General features: G+C 29.6%; 1 protein-coding gene and 1 long non-coding RNA gene across 5 annotated transcripts; one reads left to right on the forward strand and one right to left on the reverse strand.

The window, feature by feature from the left end:
- Positions 1–1,854: 1,854 nt before the first annotated feature.
- LOC106395689 (telomere repeat-binding factor 3-like) lies at positions 1,855–5,373 on the forward strand. 4 transcript variants are annotated; one of them, XM_013836075.3, is made up of 7 exons: positions 1,855–3,356; positions 3,847–4,022; positions 4,097–4,245; positions 4,373–4,457; positions 4,549–4,632; positions 4,790–5,106; positions 5,201–5,373. In XM_013836075.3, exons 2-7 carry the CDS (start codon positions 3,873–3,875, stop codon positions 5,205–5,207), a joined length of 792 nt encoding a protein of 263 aa, XP_013691529.1. In that variant the 5' UTR covers positions 1,855–3,356; positions 3,847–3,872; the 3' UTR covers positions 5,208–5,373. The 4 variants fall into 4 exon arrangements, with proteins under 4 accessions (XP_013691529.1, XP_048596963.1, XP_013691531.1 ...); XM_048741006.1 differs by having other exon boundaries at positions 3,857–4,022; XM_013836077.3 differs by lacking the exon at positions 5,201–5,373 and having other exon boundaries at positions 4,790–5,110.
- A 51-nt stretch (positions 5,374–5,424) lies between these two features.
- LOC125578404 lies at positions 5,425–7,081 on the reverse strand. Its single transcript, XR_007316504.1, has 2 exons — positions 5,901–7,081; positions 5,425–5,814 (listed from the first exon to the last, which is right to left on the reverse strand). It is a non-coding gene; the product is annotated as an uncharacterized LOC125578404 (long non-coding RNA).
- Between the last annotated feature and the right edge of the window lie 4,776 nt (positions 7,082–11,857).

Raw genomic sequence — 11,857 nt, forward strand, 5'->3', positions numbered from 1 at the left:
TACAAGTATTAATATCACTTGATTTTAACAATTTTTTATCTCTAATCTACAAATTAAAAATGAAGATAGTCATTTTTGCTTCAAAATGCACTAGTAGATCATCTATGCATTACGAAAATCACTTAATGGAATAATATGGTATTTTGATTGAAGTTTAATATTAAGTTATTTTGTTTAAATTTTTATATGTTTATATATGTGCTAGTTATTTATAAAAGTTTTATGAATTCAAATTAGTTATGATAAATATAAGGACCATATTATAAAATACAAATAGTTTTAAAGTTGAGTTTGAAGTTTTGTTTTTGGAGAATAACACCTTTAAACTTCAAATATAGAATTTTAGAAATTTCAAAATAGAGTTTTTTTTTTAGAGATGCTCTAAACAACTTGTTTTGTTGTATCATAGCTCTCGCCAAATGTAAGAAGAGAAGAGTGGCTAACATTCATATTACTCATATGGAAAATCATTACAAAATACAATAAATACAAAGACAGTAAGCTTATATATCAATTTAAATAATTTCGTATTTCCATAAAATATAATTCACGTTAGGATCCTCTTTAACTAATCTAAAAAGTTAATTAAAGAAGAACATCGTCTGTATTAATAGATGTAATTCATACTAGATTTCCACCCGCACAACCGTGCAGGTATATATTTTCACATTTATATATATATTTGTTTTACATTTTTTTTTGACAGCATTTGTTTTACATAATTATTATATAGTTTTAATGTTACTCACATATTTAAATATTTGTATAATTATGCCAAATATAATAATTTTATAGTTTCATGCTGTAAATTAAAATCATCACATATATATGTTGCTTATTATATATTTGTCCTATTAAATTTGCATTTGATTGCTAAACTAAATATTTTAATGCATGAAACAATATATATGAAAAATTTTGTATTTAATTTATTATAATCATGATCCGTAACTCAAATCGCTAGATTTTTTTTGTAATTTTTTAATGTTTATTAATTTTATATAATAAATTACTGTATATTAAAAAGTTTGAGATATATTAAATTTTTATTCATGTATTATATAGTTTACTAATATTAACCCATTCTACCAACATAATATATTTTTAGCATAAATATTTTATATTTATGAAAATAAAATATGTTAACTTATCAATTTAATATAATTTTATCATATTTTGTTCAATATAAAATTTTATTTAAAATGATAGATATTATTATAAAATTGATAAAATATGATATAATTTTATTCTTTTAATAACATTTCATTACTAATTACAAAATTAGTTGAAAATATTTATATTCAATTTATGACAATTAAGATCTTATTATAATCTTTTTCAAGAGATTTGTTAGAATTTTAATTTTTTTTTAAATTAAAAGATATAAAAAGATATTATGATTAAAGTAGTAAAAATATTATATATATTAGCATTAGTGATATACATTTAATATAAAATTTAAATGATGGTCCAAATAAAAATATCACTCATCAAAAAATCATGATTTTTATTTTATTAGAAAACAAATTTGAGAAAAATAAAATAGAAATAAATATTTATTTCTAACAAAATATTTAAAAGTTATTAGTAAATGTATTTTTGAAATTAATTAATTTTATTTTATTTAAATTTTCGTATATAAACCAAAACTATATTCAATTTTATTTCTAATTATATTTTATGATAATTTAAATTAAAACTAACTCATTTTTGAAAGTAAATTAAAAAAGATTCTAAGAAGATTTTAAAAAGATTTTGTTAGAGATTTTAAATATATTCATTTGTATTTCAAATAAAAAGATAAAGGTATTAAAAGATATAATAATAAACTTAAGATATAAAATATGATATTTTCTAAGAATGGTCCAAACTAAAAAAATCACACATGAAAGGAAGTCATGACTTCTGTTTTAATATATTAGATGTCAATCAAGCAATTAGATCATGATAATCAAACTAATAGAGAAAATCCGCCCTGCCTAACATGCACCCGACCCGAATCTTTTGTATCACTTTGAGAGTCCTCTTTAGACAAAATTACAGAATATTTTCAATTTAGCTATCAAACTTATATAAATTAATCCTTACAGTTGTATTATCCAGAACATTTCATTTTCCATCTTCAATATTTTGTTCTTTGAATATTAGGATGTTCGGGGCCAAAGTTCGTAATCTCCTTGGTCCAAAACCACAACATGTAATATTAGTGTAACATCCCGATTCCTGGTATATGTGAAAATGGTTAAGAGAATTAATTTAGTTATCTATGTCATCAAAAGTGCACTTACCTTTTCGGGCACATATCCGTTTAGAACTTTAAAGTTAAGCGTACTTGAAATGAAATTGTGAAAGGATGGACGGCCTATCAGAAAGTAATTCGTGATATCGTGCGAGTAGTAAGGCCAAAGCACGGAGAAAAGTCATGTGGTAATTGCAGGATCAGTAAACAGGACTTTAGTGTCTCATGAAAGTTAACGTACGACTCATCGCACGGGATAGAGCCAACAAGCCGAGTGAACGGGCGTGGAAGATCTATTAGTTTCGTTACAGTTAGTTTCGTTACAACGGTCACTCAAACTGAGGACCTCTGACATAATGGTTAGAGTTCTTTTCAATTAAGCTAATGACCTCTTTGCCATCTTCAGTATTGATATATGCATTTAATCCATCCACTAGTTCCCACATGGCTTCCAAAATCGAATTCTTTGTCGCTCAGTTCCTCAAAATACCCATGTCCAGTAATTACAATGAACTATTGTGATTTTTTTTTCAAGCTTATATCCAACTTTATCCATTAGTATGATATTACAATGAACAAATGCATGATCCACATAAATTTGTTTTTGCTTTTTTCCCCAAAATGTCTTATATTAATTAGATTTAGATTTTTTTTTATTCTATATATTATTTGTCTAAAATTTGTGTGTGAGACTTGGATTATTTCAAGAATCCTAAAACTCAAACAACTGATGAATATTACTACAAACTTTTTATAACCACTGAATCACTAAAAATAGAATAAAATCTAACTTTGGTACTATTATATTGGTTATTTTTATAAAATTAATCTAAATTTTTAGTAAATGTATTAAGATATTTAAAATTATATGATAATTAGATTTAGTGGCAACTATATAGATAAGAAGGTTCCAAATAAAAACCGACACAAAGCACTTAAAAACCCTAGAAACCTTCACAACTTCTGAAAGCCGCCGTTAGTTGAGATGACAACAAAACTACCTTTCCGCAACCTTTAAGAGTCGCCGACAGTTGACATATCATATTTTTTCTTCTGACAACAGATCTTTCGACAACAGATCTTCCGACAGCAGATCTTCCAACGCTCAATTCTCTAGGTAATCGGGTAAAAGATCTTCTACCATTTCGTAAAATTTTATCGACAGCAGATCTTCCAATGTTCGATTCGCTAAGTAAAAGGTCAAAAAATCTTCTCCTATTTCGTAAAATTTATCCTTTTTTTAATTGGTCAAAATTTGTTTAAACACAATCAAAGTTTGAAGCAAATTTGTAAAATGGAGAAACTGTGCACAAAAAAAAGTAAAATGGAGAAACTAAAAGGGTCCAGTCAAGCACCCAAAAATCCACAATTCATCCCATGTAAACTGAAATCCAAAACAAAGGTCCAAATGTATTTTATAATATTCATGTTATTTGATGAGGGTGTCTTCTTTTCATTTCTATGGATAGTTTTATCGTTTTACTCCCTTGTCATCCTTCTTCGTAATCTCTAGGATTTTCTGTTGAATATTTAATTCACTGATGCAATTAATCTATTATTGCTGTAGAGACATTAACAGTTTTCAATGTTTTTGTGGGTTTCTGGAGAATTTTAAAGTGAACAAAGTTGTGAAATGGGAGGCCGAAAGAAGATGTGGACACCGAAAGAAGTAACAGCTCTTAGAGATGGAGTACGTAAATACGGAAGTGGAAAGTGGAGTGGCATACTCTCAGACAGTAAGTATGGCCGAGCTTTGAAGGCTCGCTCAAACGTGGACCTCAAGGTAATAAAAAGGACAATAACCTTGAAGAGATAGGTTGAAACTTACATTTGTTTTGGGTCTGAAACACTTGACAGGACAAATGGAGAAACCTAGGTGCAGGCACATTTGGATCTAGGAAGAAGAAAGTTCTTGCCATTGTGGCTGTGGCTAACGATAATGATGGAGAGCAAGAGATTGTTCCAGCATCTCCTGTTAATGATGATGATGAAGGACTCTTTGCAAGGTCTTGACGGGTTTTTTTTTCTTGTAATATATGAGATGTCTGATCAATGCTGCGGATGTTTTGCATCATGAAGCTTAGAGACTTACTTTAGTTTCTTTAAGATAGTTTAAAATATGTTTTCTTGTAGTGTGGATACATTTATATTGGAGGCTATTACCAGCTGGAAGAAACTTCTGCGTCCTAACAAGAAGTGGATCTTGCATCATGTTGAGGTACTCTTAAGCATTCTTTCTATGTTTATCCGTTGAGTCATTTATTCAAACCATGAAGAATTTAGGTGTGGCGGCTGTAAATTTTTTTCAGGAGAAAAACAGTATGCAACCGGGTAAGAAATGGCTTGTGGCTTCAAGACTTGAGCATTTGGTAAATGTTGGAACAATAATTAAGGTAATAAAAGGACACTTTGATCGAAAATTTTATTCTTATAAGATAACTTCTATGTTATTGTCTTTGATTGACAATATTAAATAAAATAATTTTTAGAGGGAAAAAAAATCAATTTTTCTAATGAGTTAGTTAACTATGTTTGTCTTGCGTCTCTCAGAAAAATAACAGATACACGATATCTCCAACCTATGCGGCTGCAGAAGCAGAACAAAGCTCTCCTCAACTCTTATTGGAAGGTGTCGTGAATCATACTAAATCCCAAGAAGATGGAGAAGCATTTAAGATAAACGGCATGACAGAGGAAGAAGCTTCTTCAGCCGCTGCAATAGCGTTGGAGGAAGCAGAATTTGCAAGGGCAGAGGCTGAAGAAGCGGCTAGAGAGGCAGATAGAGCTGAAGAAGAAGCCGAAGCTATGCAGGATTATGCTAAGGCTGTGAAGGAAGTTTGGAAGAATTTGATGCGTAGCCAAACTTGGTAAGAATCTAGAAAATTATTTGTTACTTCTTCACAAACCGAATGAAAAAGGCGGTATCGACTAAGTATAACGTGTCTTCTTGTTCCTGTGCAGGTGCTGAAGCTACATAATGTCAAAGCTTGAATGTAACATTGTTATCTATACTATCTAAAACTTTTTCCCATTGCTATGTTTATCTGTTTTTGTAATAACTTTAGAGGTTTCTCGTAACCCATTTACAAACTGGTTTGAAGAGAAATAAGCAAAACCTTGGATTTGATGATACCCTGCTTATTTCTCTTTCTTTGAGTTTTGAATTTAAGGTTGAGCCACCTTTGTTTTTGTGTTATCAAAGATTGCAATGCTGATGAATAGAATGCAATCAACATCTGATATACAGAGACAAGACTTGATCAGACCAGTAGGAGAGACCAAGTCTTGTTTCATACTGAGAATTGTCTTCAACCATCATCATCATCAACAACAAAGCACACAAGACAGGAAGACTAAGATGATCAAGAAGAGAGAGAACATTTGTTCTTGGTGAAGTTTAATTCTTTAAATTTGAATGTTTTACGAGCCAATCAAGAGTCGAAGATCCTTTACACAATGGCAGCAACAGAGCGGCAATAACGTTCCCACATGCTGAGGAATCTTGGTTGAACGCCAAGATCCCATAATTTGATTGTAACATTTCCTTCTGCCACTTTCCTCATGTTAAAACCCACCTGAATCAATCTCATTATGTTATTACAAAAAGTGGGCTATTGATGTCTTTCTTAAAGATGAATTGTAACAAAAGGATGTAGTGTACCGTTAGAGCATCTCCAATGATCTTCATTTTTTTCTTCAAAATTTGAAGTTTTTCAAAAATAAAGTAACATGCTCAGCTCTCCAATGGTTTGCTTCATATTTTTCTTCAAAATGAAATATTCTAAGTATATTCTACCACCACTTTATAATTAATTATTAATAATACCGTATACTTTTTCAAATTTACTAATTTTACCCATCTGTTTTGTTTTAACATTAATTCGACTCAATTACTAGTTATTATAAATTAATAATTATTATATATATAATACAATTATTACACATAAATAAATAAATAAAGGATTTTATAAAAAGCACTAAATACATATATGTCTTAAGTGATTAAAAATGTGTTTTAAAACAAATATTGAGCTTATTTTATTCTAAATTCTTTTAAATTGAACATAAAATTCTTAGAAATCAATAATTTCATATTCTTCATTATTAACATTCAATTAGATAAAAGGAATAGTGTACAATTTGAAATTAATTGGATGACATTAAAACTTTTAATTTGTTTAAGTAAAAAAAATAACAATAAATAAAAGTTAAGGATTAGTTTATAAATAAAAGAGTTCATCTTAAAAAAATGAAGAACCGAACAATATTTCTTCAAATTTAAAGAAATATTGTTCAATTCTTCAAAATTTGAAGAAATGAAGAAAAAAATGAAGTACCAATGGAATAAAAAATAATGAAGCAAAATTGGAAAATGAAGCACCATTGGAGATGCTCTTACCATAGAAACCATGTCTCACTACATCCACAAGTCTAAGCAAGAAGAAGATATTGGATCCCCAACAAAGCATCAAACTGGCTGTTAAGAGAATACAGACTTGAAAAGGATGAAGAAGTCTCTCACCTATGAAGCCAATTGAGAAAAGCTTCTCATAAACCTTAGTTGATGAAGGACTCAAAAAGCTGACAGAGATTTGGAAACAGATACAAAAATCAAATTTTCTACTGGTTTGAGTGTATAAGAGAGAGAAGCTTCTTCTCCTCCTACGTAGCTTTCTGATGATCCTCTTTCTCATAATTTGATTATTTATTATTTTAATTTTGGATTGAGACAGGAGATACAGTCAGTGACACAGAGATCAGATATTCGGAATAAAATGGACACTACAAGAAAACACGCGAAATCCGACGGCCATATTCGTCGAACTTTCGTCGGAATATGGCAATTCCGACAAAATTCCGACGAAAACGGTCAACTGGTCGAAAAAAGGTCGTCGGAAATTCGTCACAAATTCTGACGAAATTCCGACCTTTACCGACGGATAATATTCTGACGGATATCCGACAGCACGTTTCATCGGAAGGGTTTCGTCGGTAATTGGTCGGAATGTATTTCCGACAGAAGCTGTCGTCGGAAATATGTCCGACAAAATTCCGACGATAGTTTTACTCCGATATTCCGACGACACCAGAATCCGTCGGAATTTCTGGGAGCCAAATTCCGTCGGAGTCCGCAGGAAAACTCCGACGAGCAGTTTCGTCGGATATTTCCGACGGAGCTCTTTCGTCGGAAATTTCCGACAGTGAACATTCGTCGGAAATTTCCGAGGAAACCTATTCGACGGACTTTTCCGACGATACTGCCCGTCGGAATTTTCCGACAGAATAAGCTTCGTCAGAATTTTTATTATTTTACTATTTCGAATAATTTTATTATTTTATTTTTAAATAAATGTGCAATTTAGAATTTTTTAAAAAAAATCAATAAAAACTGAAATTAAAGATAATCTTATTATACAAAAACGTTTTACATAAATAAAAAAACATTTTCAAGTTTTTAAACAAAAAAAAAAACTAAAATTCATTTGGGAACAAACGCTTCATCTTGTCAATGATCTCGTTGTTGGAAACTTGAATTTCGTCGGAATTTCGTATGAAATTCATCGGATTTCTAAAACTGTCAAATTTCTTCGTCAGAATTCTGTCGGAATCCGAACGGTCAAAATATGTCCGTCGGAAATGCATCAGACTTCTAAAACGGTCAAATTTCTCCGTCGGAATTCTGTCGGAATCCGGACGGTCAAAATAGCCATCGGAATATTTTTGTCGGTAATTCGTCGGAGCTCCTAACGGTCAAAATATCCACCGGAATTATGTTGGATATTTCCGACGACCAAGTTTCGTCGGTTTGGCATCGAAAATTTCCGACGACAAACCGACGAATACAAAAATATAGTTCATCGGTTTCTTGTCGGAATTCCGTCAGAAGAAATCGACGAAAGTCTTGTCCATCGGTATAGCCGTCGGAATGTGGTGTGTTTTCTTGTAGTGGGATAATTCACCTAAACCTTTCGCGTTAAAGAAGCGTGTGATGAACATGTGCGCTTCATTGTTTTGATACTGGAGATCGGAAAGGGAACAACGCATGTCCTATACAAAAATCGGGACAACTCGTGAGCTAAATGGACTCTTTCTCATTGGCTTTAACCAGGGGTGGACATTTCGATTTATTTACGGGTTCGGTTTGGTTTGGGTTATTTGGGTCTAAGAAAACTTGAACCAAAGTCAACCCAATGGTTCGGTTCGTTTTAGTTTGGTTTGTGTTTGGTTCAGTTTAATTTGGTTTTGTCTGTATTTTTCAGTTCAACCGAGTTGATCTTTTAGTTTTTTCTTAGTTCAATTACAAAATATGATTTATAAAAACATAAACAAAACATCATTTGACTAATCATTATTTTCTTCATATTTAAACGTAAAACCAAATATCACCAATAAATATATAGAAAATATAATCCAATAATTTTATATTATTATCTTTAAACCTAATATAAATATCATAAAATATTTTTTTTATGAGATTTATATTTTTTATTTAATTTTTTAGTTATGTTTATTCTATTCATTTAAAATTAAAATGTATTAGATTATGTTAATTTGTTTAGGTTAAATGGTTAAATATATCAGATCTTAATATTATTAATATATATAATTAATCTAATTAAAAAAATACTTCGGTTTTTCAGTTTGGTTCGGGTTAAAACCAAACCAAACCGACCTATTTGGGTTAAAATCTTGAACCAAATGGGTTAAACATATACTTTGGTTTGGTTTAGATCGGTTGGGTTCAGTTGGATCGATTTGGTTTGTTTTTTTTTCTCACCCCTAGCTTTTAACCCTTGTTCAAAAATGCGCTCTCCGCATCCGATTACTCGCCGAGAAAACTTAATTCGGTCTCTCACCATGGCGATTTAGCCTGATTCGGTTGGTTAATCAGTCAAAAATAAAAAGTTCATCATTTTGTTGATTTCAAGTTCAAAATCATGATTTATAATACAGATATGATATACCTAAGTCGAAATGAACAAGATTAAAAAGAAAAGATGAAGAAAACGCAAAAAAAATGAAGAAAAAAAAGTCAGATGTGGAATACAGGTCGACTGTAAAATTTGCAGGTCTAACATTAAAGATGAGGGCACTCCGGTAATTTTATTCATTGGCCCTAGAGTTTACATTAAAACACCAAAACTCAGTCACTGGCTATCGAACCCAGCATACCATCTAATCTATTAAAACATGATACATATTTTATTTAACCCTGAATTTTCCTCAAAAATTACATTCTTATGCCACTGTCCTTAAAACACAACCGTTTTATTTATTGCTAATACTAATTCATGATATTACAAAACCGTTACTAAACCAAAGCATAACAAGCCCATCTAATTACAATTGCTACTAAAGTAAAAATATCGTTGTATACCATTAGTAAAACACAGACGTTTGGTTGATTTACTAAACCCTCAATCGTTTGGTTTATTTAATAAACCCTTAAAATAAAATACCATTACTAAACCAGAACATTTGTACACCATCTAAATATAATACGTACTTTCCTTCGTATCATTTTATAACATTACTAAACAAAATCAAATTGTATTGTTTGTCTAGGATCGATCGTTCATCTTTGTCTAATGAATCAAATGAGTCAATAGATACATTCCTATATACATATTAATAACTTTGCTTAACAATAGAATTCCATCGGTTTAATTTTCGTCTGCCGAATCAAAACCAGTATATGTATTATAAATTATGTAATTCAAAATTGAAAATTATCATTTATTATTTTCCTAACTGAAATTATCTTCCAAAATCTTTTCCTATATCTAAGCAATCACCATAACCATTTTGATATCAATCAACTACCACAATATTCTTAGGGTCTGGCTGGTCCAAACGCAACGGTTGCGGTTTCTAACGGTTTTAAAAAATTTGTACAACTGTATCTGCGGTTAGAAATTGGTGCATTTGTGAAATACTTATGACTGATTAACTACCAATGCAGCAGCTGTTAAATAATAAATTAACAATATTTACATTTTTTATAATTATAAAAATATCAAAAATCATAATATTATAATAAATATAAAAATTATATTTAGAAGTTTATAGTTTTAAATTTTTAAAAATTATTAAAAATTATTAAAAATTACTAAAAAATTTAAAATTTATAATATTAATTAAATATAATAGATATATTTTAGTATTTTTTATAATTCTAATTTAAAAATTTTATTGAATATTTTTATTTTTTGTATTTATATTGTTTGAAAAAATATTATCCTCCCGCAACCGCAAATCTAGCTGGAACCAGCTTTTGAATTTATGAGGTTTAGAGCGGTTTGAAACGGTTTAGAGCGATTTGAATTATTGTTGCAAAACGTCAACAACCACTACCAACCGCAAAAGTTGTGTTTGCGGGTGATAGCGGGAAAACCAGTCATACTCTTATTTTGCTTCTAATCTTTCAAATCACATATAATATCTAACCATTAATGACATATATTCGCGTAATTACTTTAAATTAAAAAAAAAACTAAGAAATTTTGAAAAAAATCGAATAGTATATTTTTTTATCTTTTCATTAGTTTTTATTATGACTGTTTAAAAACTATATATAATTATAACTTTAAAATATACTTTAAATCATAAAATTTTAGTATAATTTAATAAACCCACACAATATAAACTTAATACTCAAATATTTTACACTTTAATATTCACGTTACCAAGTAAAATGAAAATTTGTACCAAAACAAATACATCCCCATAGTTTAAAAATGGATACTGAACAAACTGAACAAAATACACCAATCCCAAAACTCTATAAACTATGAACAAGTAACATGAATGCTTAACATATAATCATTTTGAAGATACATCTGCGTGGGTGCGCAGATCCAAAATCTAGTAGTGTATTAAACATAGACATTCACCACTAGACCACGTTAGAATAGTGATTTACCTAAACAAATCAATTATTATAGCCAAAATTAATCGACGATTAAATATGATTAATCTCCGATTTTTTCATTAGGCGCTAGGCCCAACCCGACCGCACGCGTAGCGCCTAGCGAGTTTCGGAACAAGGGCTTTAACTAATTGACCCACTAGTAATGGCCCGACCCAGATAATATTTAAAAATTAATTATAAAAATTATTTACACTCTTGTCTCTTTTCATAAATCTAAATCTCCTTTTTGACTAATCTATATTATTATTTGATAAGTAATTTTGCTTAGTTATCAGTTTTTCTATAACTTTAATAATTTTGTTTATTTGTCATGTTCTCAATAAATTTAGTCAGTAATTTTTTTCTTTTGTCATATTTTAAAGTATTTTAGCTATATTAGAAACCATAAATATGTGACTTAGGATAATCCGATCTATATATTATCTTTTATTACTATTTAATATATTTGATATATGTTTGATTCTTATTTTGGGTGTTTATTTTGAATTAATATTAGTATCTAACTGATATAAGAGATGTTCATGTTCTCAACAATTTTAATTAGTAGTTTTGTTTATTTGTCATATTTTTATTAAAATCTATTTTATATATGATTTTTCCAAATGTACTTTATCAAATCAAACGCTATGTTATTTGGATCTCCTCAAAGCAAATATTTACATTCACGTAGGACACCATGACTGGCA

This window comes from Brassica napus, chromosome A9 (assembly GCF_020379485.1).
Source record: "Brassica napus cultivar Da-Ae chromosome A9, Da-Ae, whole genome shotgun sequence".
Classification (NCBI taxonomy): Eukaryota; Viridiplantae; Streptophyta; class Magnoliopsida; order Brassicales; family Brassicaceae; genus Brassica; species Brassica napus.